The sequence below is a fragment of the Dermacentor silvarum genome, chromosome 1 (genome assembly GCF_013339745.2).
Source record: "Dermacentor silvarum isolate Dsil-2018 chromosome 1, BIME_Dsil_1.4, whole genome shotgun sequence".
NCBI classification, from domain to species: Eukaryota; Metazoa; Arthropoda; class Arachnida; order Ixodida; family Ixodidae; genus Dermacentor; species Dermacentor silvarum.
The window spans coordinates 161135864-161157412 of NC_051154.1; the positions used below are offsets into that span (position 1 = coordinate 161135864).

Below are 21549 nucleotides of genomic sequence, written 5' to 3' on the forward strand. Positions count from 1 at the left end.
GCTCAGTGGAACCATAACAGTACTCAAGAAGTGTACGGGTGATATGTATGTTGGTCTGAATTGATTGACCTCTAATTCCGCACGTCTGATGGGAACCAATGAGAATCGACATCGCAAATTGTAATCTATTAGATAAAGCTATTGCAAAAAATTTATAATCAACGTTTGACAACGTGATTGGTCTGTAGCTTTCAACAAAACGCAGTTTTTCCTTATCTGAGCTTTTTCGGATTAAAACTGTGTGGTTTTTGCAAAAAGATTTCGGAAGGGCGTCCAACTCTAAACTTGTAATAAATATATATGCAATAATAAGGAACTGATAATTCCTTTGAACGCTTTGTAGAATTCGCTTGAAAGTCCATCAGGGCCGGGGGTTTTCGATAAAGGCAGCTGATCAATAATTAGCTCAATTTCTTGGATGGTAACAGTACCACTGATGAATGCACACTCCTCATTCTGTAAAGGTTTTACTAGAGACACAAAACTCTCTTTTGCATCATGATCTTCGGGAGGTGCACTAAACAAAGCATTGTAGTAACTTTCAAACTGTGAAATTATGTCATTCGTATTTGTTACAAGACTACCTTTGGAGTATATTTCAGAAATTACTTTTGAAATACCGTGACGTCGCTCATCAAGTAAAGCTTGACGTGTTGGCTGTTCAGAGTGCAAAGCACGCCTGCTTCGAGATCGAACTCGCGCACCTCGGTAACGCAGTGCATCATACTTTTGTAACTCACATTTAATATTTTCTATGTCTTCTATGTAAGTGCCTGGTATTTCGCATTACATCTCGTAAATGCTACTTAGGCTCTTGAGAAGCATTTTTTCTTCATTCTTTCTAGAAAGGGCTTTCACCGACCCAATTTCTATAGCCACTGTGCGAACCTCTTGCTTAAAGAGTTCCCAAGCAGCAAATAATGGCAAGTCTATAGAAAAACAAGTTGTTAGGGCCATACGCACACGATTAATAAATTCCTGATCATTTAGAAGCTCAGAGTTAAGTTTCCAGAGTGCCCACTGTGGTCGGAAATAGGTTATAGATTTCTCACCAATCTTTACGATAACCATACAATGTTCAGAGAACCAAACTGGGATAGTACTACAAGACAGTGCTCGGGAGAGGAGTGATGAAGAGACAAATTCGATCAAGGCGGGCGTAAGAGTGACCTTGAATTCGTGTATAAGAGCAAGAACCCTGTCCCGACGCTCCTATATCTATGAGCCCTGCATTCTCTATCACGTTAGACAAAACTTCACCACTCCTGTCTCGCTGGATGTTAATCCCGCTTCGATCACTCGGGTCACATACACAATTGAAATCTCCCATTAACACAATGCAGCGTTCACAGTCCAGTAGACTAGACACAGTATCAAATAAAATAATTCGTTTGGCAGCGTCATTGAATGCGTAGAGATTAACTATTCGCCATGGCAGACCCTGCAACACAAAATCGCAGTATACATATCGGCCTTGAGCGTCCACATGGTAAATAAATGCTGAACAAAGTAGGCTTTTTTTTTTCAGAAACAGGAAGCAGCCCGCGGATAAACCAAGAGCGTGTGAAACGCAAACATTATATTCAGACAGAAAAGGTCGCAAGGCCCTTTCTGTTTCGCCATCACTCTCAATCTTCGTCTCCTGCATGGCGACAAAGTCAAGGTGATGCCTAGATAAAAGCCGGCGAAGCCGTGCCTGTTTCTGCAAAGACCTAAGGCCCCGTACATTCAAAGTTGCGAAGAGAAGTTGCTGTGTCAGCGTCTTGGTGACTAACCACTATACGGACCTAATGATCTATGTGGTAGGTCCTTGAGGGCAATGGTGAGCCTCCCTCCGAACCCCCACCAGGCCTCCTGGACCGTGATCGTCGGCACTTTCCTGAGTGTTTCGATGTCTTGCAGCGACGTGCTGTTCTTGTGGTGCTGGTCGTGTCGCTGTCCGTGCTTGTCTCTGATGTGTTTGTCGCACGGCGCTTCGGAATTGATGTATCCGCGTTACTTCGTCTGTCCTCTACCAGCACAAGGCACTTGTCGAGAAGCTTGGGTGTAGCAGATGATTCATTATCGGCTGCCTCTTTAGCTTGCTGGGCAGGAACTGGCTGTGTGATTACGGGCGCCTCATTGCACTGTTGCTTGGACTGATCATCTGTCGCTTTGCTACCTTCCTTGTCCTTGGGCGGTTCTGCGATTACATTGTATTTAACATCTAGACGAGACTTGCTGGTGCAAAACTGGTCTCCGCGGCAGATGGAACATCTTCGGTCGCGTTGAGAACCTCCGTGGCATCCATTATGTGATCTTGCAAGCATTCATCTGTAGGTTGTGTCCTATGTCGTAACTTGTCGGCGTATGTTACCACACATTCTTCAGCTGTGGGGCCAAAGCGCCGGCAGTCTTCACAACGTGGGGTTCTGCAGTTGCGACGAATGTAGCCAACCTTGTTACAGCGGAGACAAAGCGGGGGGTCTGCCTGGAATCAGTACACGGCTCTGCACTCCACAGACAGGTAGAAGATGTGGAACGTCACCCACACCTACTCCGTCAGCAAGAGACAACACCACATCACGATTTAGAGTACGCATTTGTTCCATCTCCGATACTCTCCAGCTTTCTCCTGATATAGATTTCACTTTCCCGTAACGCTATACACGCACGCGTGTCGTAAATCCATTTATGGGAACAATATGATTGCGTTGTACCTACGATTGTAACAGAGCTTGCTATGGGTGAGAGAAAGAGAAAATGAGAGCGAGAGACATTTAAAGAAAGAGAGAAAAAGAAAAAGAAACACAGATAGAGCGAAAGAGAGAGAAACACAGATAGAAAGACAGAGACAGAAAGAGAGAGGGAGGTGCGGAATTTCAGCCCGGGTACTCACGGTCCTGGGGCGAGTGTTATACCCACTACGCTATACACCCATTTTTTTTTTTTTCATTTATTGTCTACGCTATACACCCAGGCTTGCAGAGCTCCCCTGTTTCATCAGATTTCACAAGCGTGGAACTAGCTTTTTGAGGCAAAATATATGTACATAACCGTGATCCGCAGCGTTCATTTAATTAAGAATACACATTGGACTGGTTTTTACGTTAGTAAATGAAAAAATCAACGTGTTAGAAGTGGTGTCGAAGAGACGCTACGCGTTAAATACAAGCCGACTGAAGCCGCGGCTCTGTAGCCAGCTTTAAACCAACAGTAATAAAAGGTCGCAACAGATGGTGCGAGAGCAAGGCGAACGCGGGAAATTTGAATTTGATTCAGCAAAACCTCCATTTCATCCATCATGGGAGGAGTGAGAGGGGAGGGGAAGACCGTGAGCGGTGGGAGGGGGGAGAAGAGAGGGTGTTACGTATCATGGGCGGCAGAAGACTGTCGTCATTCGACGTCATTTGCAGCGAAGCAAGCAGATATGCGGCAATGTTTTTTTTATCGGTAAAGATGGACTGCATTGTATTGTAAAAAAAAGAAGAAAAAAAAACCAAACACTCAATTTAGCAAGACTCGAGGACTTTCACTTGGCCACAACCGCCCAAATACGTGATACCTTGAAATTCGTCACGTCACACTGACGTGCCGACGCTGAGGTTTTGGTACGCAGTTCAACTTAGTAGCATTCTTATAATCCTTTTCTCGTCTAATAATAAACCATGTACTCTAAAATTAAAGAAAACTATTGTTTCAAAATGACAATTAAACTAATTGAGTGTTTTCTATACGGTCCCACTCGTCTGACTATACACTGACTATACTTTTGTATTCATGGATATCTGTAAGGGGCCGATCGTGACTTGGCACTGCCTGAGATCAGATATTCTGGGAGGTAGACAGTAATTAGTATAATTGCATACAATGTCACATTATTTAGTTATATAGTTAGCACATTTTCATTAGTTGACATTTAACTAATCACTTTAGGCACATGTTGCGATGGATAAAGGGAAGCCGGTGAGTTAATTCTCAGAGCACGTCCACTTGAAACGAATTTTGATGAGGCAAAATGTAATGTCCTTCCACTAACCTTTTTTTTTTCAGAAAGCGTCTTTTTTATGCAGTGCAGGAAAAAATTTAACTGAAACCGCAGTGCATTTCGTCGCACAATTTAGTAATAAATATCTCAAAACCGGTGCAGTGTCAGAACTTACTCTAACGGCGTTCACTGACTCCATTTCGTCAATTCCAATATATTTCTTAAAGTGTTTATTTACGAAGTTAAGTATTGAAATATTGTTATTTGGTCAATTGCGCACTTCGATTTGTAGTGCAAGACATGTCGCCTCATTTATAATTCTAGCTCAATTAGTGCTATCTGCCACAGGCGTTTTTTAAAAGTTATGCTAAGATAAAAAAATCAGTGTAGGTGTACAAATTCATCATCATCAGGCTTTCCAATTACCTCATTAATGACATGAATATCATCTGCTGTTGACTATTAGGCCCGCCTGTTCTCCGGGCCGACTGAAGTCAAGTATGCGTCGATTCTGTTCGAAATTTTAGCATTTTGTAAACTCCGGAAAGCAAGCTAATTGATTGATTGAATAACGTTTATTGTTTCAGTCCTGCAGAACGCGTATTAGCACGTCGCGGGCCGCTCCCACGTCGGGACCGACAGGCCTAGCCTGCCGGCCGCATCGTGGGCCTGCTGGACAGCCCAACGTTGCTCAGCCAGGAGTGGGTTGCGGAGAGCCGCCTCCCACCTAGCTGAGCTGAGGTCAGGGCTTGCTACGAAGATACATCCCCAGAGCATGTGCGAAAGTGTTGATCTATTCCCGCAAGCATGGGCACGCATCGTCAGTGTGAATCTCCGGATATATCGCATGTAACGTGAACAGATTGGGATAGGTCTCTGTCTGCAGAAGTCTGAATTTCAGTGCCTGAGGCCTGGTGAGCTTGGGGTGAGGAGGAGGGTATTGTCGCCGCGAGAGATACAAGTGTTTAATAAGTTCATTATAAGTGGCGGGCGCGTCCCTACCATCCGTAACTCTCTCCTCGGCCGTTACAGTGCCAGCGCGGTCAGTCAGTAAGCTAATGGTTCTATATAATTGTTCACTCCTTTAATTTCTCCCTTCTTATGGATTAATATTACGTTGGTATCCTTCCAAGTCTGCGGTATACTTGAATTGATGAGGCATTGCGTATAACGCGTCGCAGGGTGTTCGAGTTGAATATCCCTCCATCATTTAGCGGATCAAGTGTTATAATCCGTCATCTCCTGCATTTCTCCTGGATATATATTGCACAGCCCTTCGAACCTGATCCCCAGTTAGACGTGCAACTTCCATTTCTTCTTTGCAACTATGTCTAAGCGTGAGTACGGGGTGTATATCATTCAGTATACAGGGGGATCTTTTTTAATTTCCATTGAATTTTTTAAAATCACCTGTGGCAGATGGCTTAATTCTTGTCCTTGAGCTGGATATTTAGAAGAGGCGGACATTACTAGCGCGAGAAATCGAAACACATATTCAACTTATTTACAAACATTCACTAATTAACTTCTTAATTAAGTATTTTACCGTGCATATTGCAATTTACGAATTGTAGGTGCTGAGCTTGCAAGACGCATCCACTTGAAATGAATTTCCAGGATGACACCAGTTTCGAGATATTATTTCCCAAATTGTGGAACAAAATACATGGGTGCTCCTGTTACTTTTGCGCTTCAATGCATAAAAGAGTTGAACAATAGTGCCTTTTTACCGCAATAGCGCATATCTCCAAACTGGCGTCGTTCTGGAAATTCATTCCAAATGTATACGCCTTGCAATCTCACCGGCTTCAATTCATAAATTGCAATATGTGCCATAAAGTAATTAATAAAAAAAACATTAGTGGATGTTTCTTAACAATTTAATATGTGTTTCGATTTCGCGTGCAAGTAATATCCGCCTCTGAATAATCCAGCTCAATTACTATATAATTATGTTACCTGCAACAGGCTATTTTTTAAATTCCATGAAGCTTTAACATGGGAATTCCTGTGCTGACCTTATTGTACCATGAGTACTATGAGTTTCTGCTTCCTTTGGTGTCATATATCTCTTTTTTTTTCTACCAATCTCAAGTCTCCTTCTTCACGATTCAACACTTCCTCTCGCTGAACTGTTCTGACAGTTCAGCTAATTCTACCTGATTTATGAATCTCGCTAGCACACCCGTTTGTAAAGCTTGAAGGTAAAGGGCACCGCCGCATGGTTCTGATTATATTGCTCTTAAGGTTCTCAATTGGCGCACTTGGACGTTCGCGTGAAACCAAGTTTTTAGGGGTACGCGCCGCATCTTTCACACTAGCACTTTCTCGGCTCTCTCTCTGCACGGTATTTGATTGTGCGTGAAGCGCTCGAATGCAGGGGTAATTACCCGCTGATCCCTACCCATGAATGTGGGAACGCTGACACCGTCACCGAAGGTGTGTGTGTGTGTGTGGGGCGGGGGGGGGGGGGGGGGGGCGATGATTTCGCAGGCCCTTTTGTCAGGTCTATGTGCCTACGGTAAAGGACCTACAATGGCAAGGAGGAGGAGGAGTAAAAAGAAGAAAAACTTTTCACAAGGTCTATGACGTGCGCGAGACCGTGCCAAGAATTCCCCAAAGGTAGAACTGCCCAGTCGTCAAAAGCTCATAGAGGCCAGCGTAGTGACAGCGTTGAATTCCACAGAAACGCTCCTTTGACGGAGTATTTGTGAATTGCAGGTGCGCGTGTCACTTCTGGTATTCTATGAAAGCAGGCCTGTTGACAAATTACGCAGAAACGCGACGACAGAACTTCGAAGCACCCGTGCGGCCAGGAATCGCTTAGTGCGTGTCAGTAGGAGGAAGAGAGAGAGAGCTATGATGGGAAAGAGCGCCAAATGCTTGACTAAAGTCTCACAAATCTGCTAAATAAATTATGCATAATCCAGTGGCTGGTGGCTTAAATTCAGTTGTAACCTCATTTTGCTACGGAAATGTCGAGACGGGCCACCGGTTGCCACCTCCCCGTTTTATTTGTTTACTGAAACGTATGGAACCCAATGTTTTCAATTTAGGCTGTAATCACTAAACTGATAAATCAGTAAGACTCCGTACGATGCAACGCTAGTCTAGGGCGTAACAACTTGGTGGTCGAACAGTGAGACTCAGTTGGTCGTGTGTAGGGATCTAAGCTCTAACTTAAGAAAAGTAGAATAGTAAGGCGCTGTTTACTTCTGTGTTTATCATCAGTGTTCTTCTGCAAATTCTGCATTTGACTGTGTAAATATTTACGCTGCAATATATTTCCAAGTTTGTTATCTGCCTCCTATCTTCTGCTTCATCATCGCCAATTATCACATTGAAGAGACTCGATCAACTTCGAAGAGCAAGAGCAAACTTTAGTGCCAACCAAACGAAACTTAAGACACGAAGAACCGGGGTGACCGTAAACACCGACAGCATGTTGACTCCGCTCGCCTACGATCGAGCCAAATTTCTGGGAACACTTGGTCCCTCACAGGTTAAAAGACTACGCTCTCCCTTTACTCTATTTGTTATAAATTCTTCAGTCGGCTTCTTTCTGCGCTGTTACTTCTTCTATTTATTTTTTTTTCATTTTTACTTTATTATTTGGCGCAAAACTTTTCGCGAGAAGAATTGCGAAAACAAGGTGGGCAGTGGCAACCTCGAAACCGAATGTGCGAGTTGCCTAGGGCGAAAGGGCTGGCTCGTACCGCGCGACCTTCGGCTGGATTGATAGCGTCTTACGCATCTGGTGGGGAAGCGTGGAGAGCTGCGAGGTTGGGGGCGGAATTGGGAGAGGCGTCGAAACAACGATATCGAACAAGCGGCCAAGCGGGAGGAGCAAGGCCGCCGCCGCTTCCGACGTCGCTGCGCCCACGTCCCGCGCCGAGACCTGAACGCGCGATGCTCTGGAGCAAAGTTCGGGGTGAGCAAGCGTGTACGATCGAGGCTACGTTGTGAGCGCGGGCTCTGGGTCTGTATTCATGGAGTCGAGCGGCGCGTAGAGAAGGGGGGAGGTGTTAATACCAGAAGCTTTTTTATCCCGGAATAATACCACTGACAGAGACGCGTGAAGTTGTTTTGTTAGCCTATAAATATATATTGGAACATCTGTCGTAGTGTTCGTACTTTTTTAAGCGAAGCTTTCTTTGTGAACCCTCCCAGACTTTCCTAAACGTGGCAGCTGTGTTGCCGAATATATTTGTGAATATATATACAATAGGTTATACCAAGGTACCAAAGGAGTGGCTCATATAAACCTTATATGCTGGCTTCGTATATGCAGCTCTGTTCTGCGCCACAAAAAAAAATAATAACTTTCTACGTAAGACCTGCACAAATAATGTTGGCTTACAGGCACCTCTAAAGCACACCAATCTATTAATGGCATGGCGAATTATATTCAACGGATTATTTTATTTATTTTATATTATTTGATTTAACCACTCACTGTGTGCCACTGGGTTCTTGGCCACTCCTCCAGAATGGGCATGTTCCGCTACGTACGATTCCTACATGAAAGTATAATGTGGGTTCACAAATATATCTAAAGTATTTTTCATGAATACTTTCATTTACTTTACTCTCTTTGCTTTAGCCATTCGGTACGCACGCTGATGAATTAATGGAATGGCAAATTATATTCGGCGGATTCTCCAATCCTGCGTAATGGGTATGTGCCACTGTGACAAAACAACAGGTACATAATCCCTAAATGTTACTTGAGGCGTGTCGTACTTGTCTGTCGTTCACTGTAAATCACTTAATTAACCGCTTTGGCCTTTGCATAAGCTTCGTTTCGCATAGATTCAAACATGTGCGCTGGATCTGCATTGAGTGTGTTTTTTTTATCGTCATGAAAACGGCTCACAAGAACGAAGAACGGACTAACAAAAAGCGTTACCACTAAAAGCGAGCGCGCTGTTTTTTGAGTGCCATTCTCGTGATCTACGCACCGCGCTTGACTATTTGCAGTTCCTAAACCTGTTGACTGCCACTCTACAGCGCGGCTATTTTATTTATGCTAGTACTGTCAAAGCCTATATGCTGTGCGGATTGAGAATATAGTGATTTGCCTAGATGAACGTAAGCACTGTTTCTGCTTTCAGTTAACTGTACACGTTAGATATGACAGGATCCACATTATCTTTGATACGAAGAGCATTTAGAAACAAATCGCATACGCCTTAGTTGGGCCATTATTTGGTGCCACCCTAAAGTTGTGTGTACCTCGGCAGTAAATTTCTTTGCCATTTTGTCGTGACCAGCATCTCTTCGTTTCTTACGCGTATGTGCAAAGCGCAACTTGTTGCATGCGCTGTACCAGCCGCGAAATGGGCGGCGATTGTGCGGCTGCGATCGCCCCCGGTCCCACTTGAGACATCGTTAGGCCAAATTGAAGGGGAAGGCGCAAAGACCGCTGCGCCCAATTTAATGCGCGGGAGGTTGCTAACCTTTATGTCGCCCCTAGATGGGAGCACCAGGGAAAATGTACGGAGCATTCGCTATGTTCATCCGCATCGTTGATCATGAAGGATCTTGGCCTGTATAGTGCACAGGGGCGCGCGAAGGTTGCTTTGCCGTTAAAGCATACGCCGTCCGCCTCACTTATTTCTTACACCTATATTAAGCAAAGACGGGGCATTAACAACTACGGTTTACTTTCCTGGCTGACATTGTTTGGATGCTAGAATGCGAGAGCAAGCAAAAACTTTCCACTTTTTGTCATGATTGCACTCTCCGTGCAAGACGACGAATTTGCTCGTGATGCGTTTGCGCTGACAATGCAAAATTATTGTGCGTGAGCTTGGCATTTATGGCGCGCGACGGAGCTGCTGTGATGAATTGTGTAGAGGAGTTGCCGTAAAACCCTCTAGACGCCGATGGCAGAACATAAAGTGCTCCAACGACTCTAGAGCTGCTGCGTCAGCGTGGGGAACTTTGGCGCCCGCATTGAGTATTTCCCCTCGAGTAACAAGGCGTTCACATCGTTCCCAAGGGGAAGCTCGAGGCACAAACAACACAGCCAGGTTTTGTTGTTTCAGCCAGATTCTCAGTGAAAACATCGTACGTCTGAGTGCAGCACGTGGCGTTCTTGAGTCTCGTTGTTGTTGACAGTCGGCCTCACGGAACCACCGGCAAAAATAAAAATAAAAAGCTTCGTTGTAGGAAGAAAAACAAAAAGGAAGCTTAAGCCCTTATTATTAGAGAGTGCTGGGCTGTGGCCTAAGTGGGGAGCGGCGTTCATTAACGAGAGGGGGGGGGGGGGTGTAAGATGCGCATATCGGGGCTTCTCTCAGATTCTTTTTGTGACGCCGGAAGTCGTACCACAAAGACCTCTGAAGTATTATGAAGGAGGAGGAGAGAAAGGACAGGTAGGGAGTTCAACCAGATGTTCGTGTGATTTGCTACCCTACGCAGGGTGTTAAGGGATGAAAAGAAAGAAAGGAGAGGGAAGGAGGGAGGAGCTAGCTGTACGTACTTGAGCGGCTGCCCACCACTCCTACAATATCGGTCACGGAGACCAGTCGATTTCATTAAGTGAAGTAACGCCTGCATTGCTTTGTAAGCCGGCGACGCGTGAGACCACGTGGTGCAAGAATATTTGTCTCTAAATATGGCCTTCAATTTAGCCTGTCTAACACGGTTCGAAAAACGTCGCTTTCGACTCTCATAACGACGACAAAAACACAATACATGTTCTCTTCACAGTTGTACGATCTAGTCTCTCATGGGTGTGTCTGATATTTAAGATAATGAGCAGGCTTTCGCTAGCGTCAACCCTAACCAGTGGCGCCACAGTAAAGTTGTATAACAGCGGGAAAAGTGAGATAGCATTTGCAGCTTCAACGAAGAGTCAAGTCTGTTGAAAAGACAAGTCGAGACACTCGGGGGGAAAGGCGCTTCACATAAGTAGACGGACAAAATGCAAGTACTTATAGGTAACCAGCGCATGGTGAACGAAGATCAACTAAGAAAGATACTATGGTTCAAACGCTCTCGCGCAACAAACCCCAAGTGTTGGCAAGCACAGGACTGAAGTGATTCCTCCCCTTGAACGGAATCCCCAAGATCTTTCATTCTCAATGGTACTGCGGCGGCTTGGGTGTTAAGCGGAGATAAGAGGTACATATGGGTCAAAGAAAGAAACAGCTCGAGTGGATTATTTTAGGTATTCATATATACACATCTGGGAAATACGACGCGCTTGCGAAAGCGGTGCGCGTGCGTACGTCTATACATTATGCAGTATGTACTGCTTTAATCTTAATACTAAAACACTGAGTATATACTAGCGATAAGAAGTGCTAGGTTAATTTCAACATGTTTTCTGAATGCTCTTACAAGCAATGCACATTCCCCTCGGTAGTCGTACAGATCTGGAAATTTTATTTGAGATATATCCCTATCTACACTTTTTCGTTTAAATATCGCACGCTTTGGGGCTTATATTGTCCAACAACAATAATCCTCATCTCTCTTGCGTACATTCCTTTGTTTAACGCTGCGCGTTAAACAAAGGAACACTCTGACACGCACTTGCTCTTCCTGTCAGGAAGGGCAACTGCGTGTCAGTGTGAGGTAGCGTCCGAATAATGCAACCGTCACGCAAGATTGTGTGTGTGTGTGTGTGTGTGTGTGTGTGTGTGTGTGTGTGTGTGTGTGTGTGTGTGTGTGTGTGTGTGTGTGTGTGTGTGTGTGTGTGTGTGTGTGTGTGGTGTGTGTGTGTGTGTGTGTGTGTGTGTGTGTGTGTGTGTGTGTGTGTGTGTGTGTGTGTGTGTGTGTGTGTGTGTGTGTGTGTGTGTGTGTGGTGTGTGTGTGTGTGTGTGTGTGTGTGTGTGTGTGTGTGTGTGTGTGTGTGTGTGTGTGTGTGTGTGTGTGTGTGTGTGTGTGTGTGTGTGTGTGTTTTATTACTTACACATCAAAAAGAAACTAAAGACTCTAACTGCGTATTCTCGATGGGAAAACGGTAATAATGCAAAGCGCTACATCCAGTAATCGCGATCCGCGGATGGGACTCCTTACTGCTAACTTTATAGCGCCCGCCCTGGGGCGTTATTGGATTTAGAAAATTGGTCTTGCTTGTAGCTTGAATATTTCGTTTGTCTCCCTCCCTTGGTGATTAAGAAGTTCGCTATTGAATTATGCGAACGAGTTTCAGCTGTCTAACATTGCAGCTCTTTTACTTAAACTAGCTTCCGCCTCGAAGAATGCAGGACAACCTTGATACGTGTAATACCGGATGAGCATTCTGTGAACGAAGGAGCCTACTCAGTGCCATAGTTTCCACATGGCTTGTACAAAGAGCTACGTCATCAAGCAATTGCTTCAGCCCTCAAGTGGCTGTGTGAGTTTACTTGCAACAGAAAAACAATTAGAGAGGGGGTAAATGACGCTGATCTGTGTGGCCCACGTCCCGACACGTAGCCACGCGTAATAAACGCTGCCCGCTGCTTATCAGCGTTACCCAACGACAGCATTCGTTGTCGCATAATTGGGACTGACCGGAAACGCCGTTGTCGCCTGGTCGGCATTCCGAACAGCGTCCGCTGAGATATCGGCCACTGTTTTGTAGCGTAGCGCGCGTCTTTGGGAAGAGGCGACGCCGCCGACTCGCGACAACTTGGACGCGCCTGGTCGGAGCCGAGGAACGACAAGACGACGGCTGCGGAGGCCGCGGAAGGGAGCCCAAAAGACTCTCGTGGCTGAGTCACCCCGGGGGCTTTTCCCGCGCATCGCCGCATCCCGAGAGCGCCGGCGGGGGATGACGACAGCAGACGACGCTGTCCGATCCGGCGGCAGCAGCGGGCGTTGCGATCCGATGCATCCGGCGAGCATCGCGGCGGCCTGGCTTGCTCAGCTCGCCGATCGATGTCGCGAGCTGAGGCATTGCGCGCGGACGCTCCTCGTTCTGCCGCCGTGTTTCGACTGCTACGCCCAGAGTCCCGACGCGTGCACGAAGGTCGCCCAAGGTTCGTCGGCGGATCTATCTTCGCCCGGTCTGGAGCAAAGTTGCGTAGCCGCCGGTGTCGGCACCTGGACCGCCGCCGCGTTGGGGTCGCCGGCGTCAGCGCTGACGGGCCAAGTTCAGCGCCCACGACAAGCTGTCAACGTCGAGCCCGTGGCGGGCCTTCAACGTTGCTCCGCGAGTCGTGAGACGCAGACAGCTCTGGGATCGGTGTGCACCTCTTGCAAGGCCCGCAGTGAGTATATACTAAAACGACGGGCATGAAGTTTGGTCGACGTTCCTTTCTGCGCGAGTGGGTACATGCTTCCTAGTTCGTGGTCTTCTGGCTGCCATCGGATCAAGAAGCAGTTGCGACAGAAGTGTCAGCTTCTGTTTTTTTTTCCTGAGGCGCGAGAGGAGGTCCTTATTCTTTTAGTTCCATTCATTTATTCTTACCGCGCGTTGCGCTCAATGGCCGCTGCGTGCCAATAACGGTTACTAGTGATACCTAGAATGATCTCTTGGCACGAACGAGAGTTGTTATCTGCTATCTAGAACTCCCGTTCTTACTCCACACTATATATATAGGACCGATTTTCTATTGCAGATTGTGCTACTAAGCAGTAGTAAGGTGAGGCTACCTGATTTGCTCTCTTTTTGGTTTTATTTATTTTCTCCGCCTATCACCTTGCATTAGTAATATTTTACACATTTTAGCTTGCCCGCATTGTTGTAAATATAAGAAAACTATGCACCAGTTAAAGAAAAGAATTCCTTCATTCCGAATCAACGGTGCATGGAGCTTCAACTTTGTGTAACGAACTTTCAAGCAATCAACTTACAATTGTGTACGAAAGTATGAACTTTAATATTGTCTTATACGGAGAGGGCTGGCATAGAAGCACGATGCTCGCGATCGCTAGTTATCCAGTGTACAACTAACTCCGTGATATAATCACCTCTAATAAACATAGACCCGTCGTATATTAATATAGGTCATCTTAATTTCTTTAAAAAAAAGAAAGAGAGAGAAAGCTATGACACATATGCGGACTCTGTTCTTACATTAAAACGCGGTAAACAGTTGAAACGTAAATAGACGCGTTTTTGTATGTTTTTCTTTTTTTTTTGCATAATTCGGTAATTCGCACTTGAAGCTCGTCAATACACAAAGCTGCGTAACTGCGTGGTCACTTTTTTTTTTTTCCACCACCGAGCGTGTGCCTCGATATGCACGGAGCGTCAAGTTTCGATTCGGATGTATGTGTCACATCAGACCGAGCAAGCGCTGCCTCGCACCCCGCCCGGCCCTGTCGGAGGATGGTTGGTTGCATTTGCTCGGCATTATACGGAAATGACGCAACTAGGCGCGACGCGACCTCCGACGTAGCGTATAGAAGCGCTGCATGCTAATCGTTGGCGCGCGATAACGCATGACGGCGTGTTGAAACTGACGGTTGTTTACCTGCCTTGCTCGAGAAGAAATAGCCGAGGTATACGAACATCGCTGGCCGTAATCAAAAAACTCGGCTCCGGTCGTTGCGTTTCAGTGACAGAATTCACAAAACCTTTCGTTCGTAAGAGCTGTTTACTATTGGCCGACCGCCTACGATAATGTGGCCAAAGCCACACGATTGGCTGCAGTACCTGCTCTTACGAAGAATTCTAGTGTAACGAACTAAAGCAGATATTGTGAGTAATACATGTCGAAGGAACGTTTTATTACAAAAAAAAATAAGAAGGCCGGTGCTTCTTTATTATCTGCACATTTTCTGTATAGAGACTGCAAGCCGGGCAAATCGGAACGGATTTATTATAACTGATGCGCAAAAGAAACGAGGACAGAATCAAGCAGTGCGTCGTTGTCGTTTGTTTACTTGTGTCCTCATTTCTTTAGCGCATCGGTTAAAATGTTTCTGTAGAGAATCAGCTGCATATAACATAACGTTTTGGGAAAGGAGCTCCTGTATAAAATCTGTATCCCACACCTCGAAAGATAGAGCAACTATAAGAAATAGGTCACTGTACTACTTGATATTAATGTTCATATCATCGTGGTAATCGTTCTGTTTGTATACATCTAACGTTCACCCGGAGAAGTCAACCAGCTGCATCCATAACGTCTTCTTTTTGTTGGTGCCGCAGTTCTTAATTGTCTTTAAGAATTTTTGCATATGACAAAAATAAAATTTCACGCAGAAACTCCTCTGGGAGTTGTCTAAATATGCGTACGCTGTGTGCCACTTGCTCATCTCCATGCAGCCCGGTGTCAGTATCAATGTTATGAAACCTGATCCGACCAGTTTAAACCCTTATCAACCCTTATCGGTCTTTATCAACCTCATCGGACTAGATCCGAGCCTTATTGGCTGTTAGGTTTGATCCAAGCTTTATGAACCTTTATCAGTCGGTATCAACCTTATCGCAATCGACCCGATGCTTATCAGCACTTATCTGTTCTTACCAATCTTAGAGGACATAATCCGACTCTTATCAACTGATATCAACCTTATCGGACTTGATCCGACCATCATCAAGCCTTATCGGTGCTTATTAACCTTATCAGAATTGCTGCTTCATTATAAGTACTTATCGCTCTTTTGCACCTTATCCATCTGCGTCGAACCATTATCAACCGTGATGAGACCCACACAATCCCTCACCACTCCTGATCAACTCATTGACTGCTTATCTCTCTGTGTTGCGGGACGCGAAGAGCATGAGCCCTCAGAGATCGGTGGCATTTCGGTCAGTGAAGGAACGCCCCAACGGAAGGCGCATCTTGCGACCACCGCAACGCATCGGGGATGTGGCGTGTTTGGCATTAAACTTTCGCAAAATCGGAATTTTTCTGATGTCTACAATGCTCGAAATCGGCTCTACATGGGGTCCTAGAGATGGCTTTTATTCCACGATGACCAAATCCTTCAACAAAGCCTTCATACAAACTGTTCTCCTTTGACATTTGTTTTGTACCGCCGGTACAACACATTTATATGGTTCGCATATATGCACTATCTTTAAGCGTGAGTGTTTAGCCCAGTGAGTAAGACCGCCAGCTTCTGAGCGTAGGTTCCAAGCTCACTAGCGCGAATGTTTTTCCTTTACAATTTATTGAGTTTATCTTATACATTAATTTCTTTGTAGCGATTCGCCGTGAGCTCATACTACATAGCATTTCATTTTCACAAATTTATCAGTTAAAGCTGACGTCTGGGTCGATATCTGCGCAAAATATATTGTGATTCACGGAACGAAGCGTCTGACAGTACGTGCGCAGGTATCGTCCAGAAGCGCTGCCCTTGTCGCTTAGAAGATACGACCAACGTTCATCTTCTTGTTTGATTCGCTGAGATGGCTTGTTGTAATTTGATAGAGGAGAAAAGCCTTCGTACTTGTGAAGTTCAACCTTTCCTGTTATATGTGTGTGTGTGTGTGTGTGTTGTGTGTGTGTGTGTGTGTGTGTGTGTGTGTGTGTGTGTGTGTGTTGTGGTGTGCGTGTGGTGTGTGTGTGTGTGTGTTGTGTGTGTGTGTGTGTGTCTCGCGATTCTATCTCGGTGTTTTGGTGAACCGATCCTGGAGATAGAGCAGTCTATCTATGCATCAGTGTTTTTTTTTAACTTCTATGATGATTCTCGTTTTGTTTTTGTTTTTTTAAATAAATTTGTGTGCAGGTTGTATAGCTGTTTCAATCTGTATAGTATTGCATAGTGTTATGACTGTATACGAAATTCTAACTTGTTAGTATAGTTTCACATGTGTTCTCTTGTTGTTGTATTTGTGCCCCCCCCCCCCCCCTATGTAATACCCTCGGTTGCGAGGGCCTTAGGCGTATTTTGTATAAAATAATAAATAAATAAATAAATAAATAAATAAATAATAATAATAAATAAATAAATAATAAATAAATAATAAATAAATAAAATAAATAAATAAATAAATAAATAAATAAATAAATAAATAAATAAATAAATAAATAAATAAATAAATAAATAAATAAATAAATAAATAAATAAATAAATAAATAAATAATAAATAAATAAATAAATAAATAAATAAATAAATAAATAATAAATAAATAAATAAATAAAATATAGCGCGTTTCTGCGACGGCTGTCTCAGGTTATTACTAAGCTTATTGGATTCGAGAGAAAATAAGAATTTTTTATTGACTAAACTTCATAGCTACGACGGGCATCCAAATTTCTGCGATGATGGTCAGTGCGATTATTAACAAACTTTAACAAATTAACTTTCTAATCAATGGCATTACTTGTTGTAATTGCAGAATTGAAGTTGGCCAGTACTGAAAAGCGTAACCTTCAGCGGGAAAGTTGGTGTCTTGCATCAGTTTCAAGGAATAAGCACTCGAAATCTGCAGTTAAATGCATTCCTGTCTCAGTTAATATGTTTCCACGCTTTGAAAAAAATGCATTTCACGGCGCAGCAATGTATTTCACGGCACATTCTGTGTCCGTATTCTTGGAAACAGCTGCAGGCACAAAGTTTCTAGAGAAAGGTATACATATATGCGTTTTGAGTGCTGGCCAACTTCGATGATTAACCTGTCGCCTTGAATCAATGATAAAAAAGAATCAGCTGCATATAATATAAAGTTTTGGCAAGGGAGCTCCTGTATAAAATCTGTATCCCACACCTCGAAAGATAGAGCAACTATAAAAATAGGTCACTGTACTACTTGATATTAATGTTCATATCATCGTGGTAATCGTTCTGTTTGTATACATCTAACGTCCACCCGGAGAAGTCAACCAGCTGCATCCATTAAATTAATAATTTTATTTGTGATTATTTCGCCTGTTTCGAGCTTTTTAGTTGCTCGTGGCAAATTGTCTACTGCTGAAGCATATGCAGTCAGTGTCGATCTAGTTCCTGTTTTGCTTTTTTTAAGTTTGTTTCTTAATGCGAAGCATTCTTTACCGAGTCAAAGCAGTTTGTGTGTGTGTGTGTGTGTGTGTGTGTGTGTGTGTGTGTGTGTGTGTGTGTGTGTGTGTGTGTGTGTGTGTGTGTGTGTGTGTGTGTGTGTGTGTGTGTGTGTGTGTGTGTGTGTGTGTGTGTGTGTGTGTGTGTGTGTGTGTGTGTGTGTGTGTGTGTGTGTGTGTGTGTGTGGTGTGTGTGTGTGTGTGTGTGTGTGTGTGTGTGTGTGTGTGTGTGTTATTACTTACACATCAAAAAGAAACTAAAGACTCTAACTGCGTATTTTCGATGGGAAAACGGTAATAATGCAAAGCGCTACATCCAGTAATCGCGATCCGCGGATGGGACTCCTTACTGCTAACTTTATAGCGCCCGCCCTGGGGCGTTATTGGATTTAGAAAATTGGTCTTGCTTGTAGCTTGAATATTTCGTTTGTCTCCCTCCCTTGGTGATTAAGAAGTTCGCTATTGAATTATGCGAACGAGTTTCAGCTGTCTAACATTGCAGCTCTTTTACTTAAACTAGCTTCCGCCTCGAAGAATGCAGGACAACCTTGATACGTGTAATACCGGATGAGCATTCTGTGAACGAAGGAGCCTACTGAGTGCCATAGTTTCCACATGGCTTGTACAAAGAGCTACGTCATCAAGCAATTGCTTCAGCCCTCAAGTGGCTGTGTGAGTTTACTTGCAACAGAAAAACAATTAGAGAGGGGGTAAATGACGCTGATCTGTGTGGCCCACGTCCCGACACGTAGCCACGCGTAATAAACGCTGCCCGCTGCTTATCAGCGTTACCCAACGACAGCATTCGTTGTCGCATAATTGGGACTGACCGGAAACGCCGTTGTCGCCTGGTCGGCATTCCGAACAGCGTCCGCTGAGATATCGGCCACTGTTTTGTAGCGTAGCGCGCGTCTTTGGGAAGAGGCGACGCCGCCGACTCGCGACAACTTGGACGCGCCTGGTCGGAGCCGAGGAACGACAAGACGACGGCTGCGGAGGCCGCGGAAGGGAGCCCAAAAGACTCTCGTGGCTGAGTCACCCCGGGGGCTTTTCCCGCGCATCGCCGCATCCCGAGAGCGCCGGCGGGGGATGACGACAGCAGACGACGCTGTCCGATCCGGCGGCAGCAGCGGGCGTTGCGATCCGATGCATCCGGCGAGCATCGCGGCGGCCTGGCTTGCTCAGCTCGCCGATCGATGTCGCGAGCTGAGGCATTGCGCGCGGACGCTCCTCGTTCTGCCGCCGTGTTTCGACTGCTACGCCCAGAGTCCCGACGCGTGCACGAAGGTCGCCCAAGGTTCGTCGGCGGATCTATCTTCGCCCGGTCTGGAGCAAAGTTGCGTAGCCGCCGGTGTCGGCACCTGGACCGCCGCCGCGTTGGGGTCGCCGGCGTCAGCGCTGACGGGCCAAGTTCAGCGCCCACGACAAGCTGTCAACGTCGAGCCCGTGGCGGGCCTTCAACGTTGCTTCGCGAGTCGTGAGACGCAGACAGCTCTGGGATCGGTGTGCACCTCTTGCAAGGCCCGCAGTGAGTATATACTAAAACGACGGGCATGAAGTTTGGTCGACGTTCCTTTCTGCGCGAGTGGGTACATGCTTCCTAGTTCGTGGTCTTCTGGCTGCCATCGGATCAAGAAGCAGTTGCGACAGAAGTGTCAGCTTCTGTTTTTTTTTTTTTTTTTTTCCTGAGGCGCGAGAGGAGGTCCTTATTCTTTTAGTTCCATTCATTTATTCTTACCGCGCGTTGCGCTCAATGGCCGCTGCGTGCCAATAACGGTTACTAGTGATACCTAGAATGATCTCTTGGCACGAACGAGAGTTGTTATCTGCTATCTAGAACTCCCGTTCTTACTCCACACTATATATATAGGACTGATTTTCTATTGCAGATTGTGCTACTAAGCAGTAGTAAGGTGAGGCTACCTGATTTGCTCTCTTTTTGGTTTTATTTATTTTCTCCGCCTATCACCTTGCATTAGTAATATTTTACACATTTTAGCTTGTCCGCATTGTTGTAAATATAAGAAAACTATGCACCAGTTAAAGAAAAGAATTCCTTCATTCCGAATCAACGGTGCATGGAGCTTCAACTTTGTGTAACGAACTTTCAAGCAATCAACTTACAATTGTGTACGAAAGTATGAACTTTAATATTGTCTTATACGGAGAGGGCTGGCATAGAAGCACGATGCTCGCGATCGCTAGTTATCCAGTGTACAACTAACTCCGTGATATAATCACCTCTAATAAACATAGACCCGTCGTATATTAATATAGGTCATCTTAATTTCTTTAAAAAAAAAGAAAGAGAGAGAAAGCTATGACACATATGCGGACTCTGTTCTTACATTAAAACGCGGTAAACAGTTGAAACGTAAATAGACGCGTTTTTGTATGTTTTTCTTTTTTTTTGCATAATTCGGTAATTCGCACTTGAAGCTCGTCAATACACAAAGCTGCGTAACTGCGTGGTCACTTTTTTTTTTTCCACCACCGAGCCTCGATATGCACGGAGCGTCAAGTTTCGATTCGGATGTATGTGTCACATCACACCGAGCAAGCGCTGCCTCGCACCCCGCCCGGCCCTGTCGGAGGATGGTTGGTTGCATTTGCTCGGCATTATACGGAAATGACGCAACTAGGCGCGACGCGACCTCCGACGTAGCGTATAGAAGCGCTGCATGCTAATCGTTGGCGCGCGATAACGCATGACGGCGTGTTGAAACTGACGGTTGTTTACCTGCCTTGCTCGAGAAGAAATAGCCGAGGTATACGAACATCGCTGGCCGTAATCAAAAAACTCGGCTCCGGTCGTTGCGTTTCAGTGACAGAATTCACAAAACCTTTCGTTCGTAAGAGCTGTTTACTATTGGCCGACCGCCTACGATAATGTGGCCAAAGCCACACGATTGGCTGCAGTACCTGCTCTTACGAAGAATTCTAGTGTAACGAACTAAAGCAGATATTGTGAGTAATACATGTCGAAGGAACGTTTTATTACAAAAAAAAATAAGAAGGCCGGTGCTTCTTTATTATCTGCACATTTTCTGTATAGAGACTGCAAGCCGGGCAAATCGGAACGGATTTATTATAACTGATGCGCAAAAGAAACGAGGACAGAATCAAGCAGTGCGTCGTTGTCGTTTGTTTACTTGTGTCCTCATTTCTTTAGCGCATCGGTTAAAATGTTTCTGTAGAGAATCAGCTGCATATAACATAACGTTTTGGGAAAGGAGCTCCTGTATAAAATCTGTATCCCACACCTCGAAAGATAGAGCAACTATAAGAAATAGGTCACTGTACTACTTGATATTAATGTTCATATCATCGTGGTAATCGTTCTGTTTGTATACATCTAACGTTCACCCGGAGAAGTCAACCAGCTGCATCCATAACGTCTTCTTTTTGTCGGTGCCGCAGTTCTTAATTGTCTTTAAGAATTTTTGCATATGACAAAAATAAAATTTCACGCAGAAACTCCTCTGGGAGTTGTCTAAATATGCGTACGCTGTGTGCCACTTGCTCATCTCCATGCAGCCCGGTGTCAGTATCAATGTTATGAAACCTGATCCGACCAGTTTAAACCCTTATCAACCCTTATCGGTCTTTATCAACCTCATCGGACTAGATCCGAGCCTTATTGGCTGTTAGGTTGATCCAAGCTTTATGAACCTTTATCAGTCGGT

General features: G+C 45.0%; 1 protein-coding gene across 3 annotated transcripts in view; it reads left to right on the top strand.

Annotated features, from left to right (window-relative positions):
- LOC119432958 (uncharacterized) overlaps nucleotides 1-21549 on the top strand; it is a 118171-nt gene that overhangs the window by 24438 nt on the left and 72184 nt on the right. The window contains exon 1 of one of the 3 annotated variants that reach the window (XM_049656857.1): nucleotides 12221-13176. The exons of 1 other annotated variant lie outside the window; for it this stretch is intronic. In XM_049656857.1, the coding sequence (XP_049512814.1) occupies nucleotides 12738-13176 (439 nt within the window). In that variant the 5' untranslated portion in view covers nucleotides 12221-12737. Of the gene's footprint in view, nucleotides 1-12220; nucleotides 13177-19332; nucleotides 19392-21549 lie in introns of those variants that run through there. One more of the 3 variants, XM_037700133.2, reaches the window with a different exon arrangement.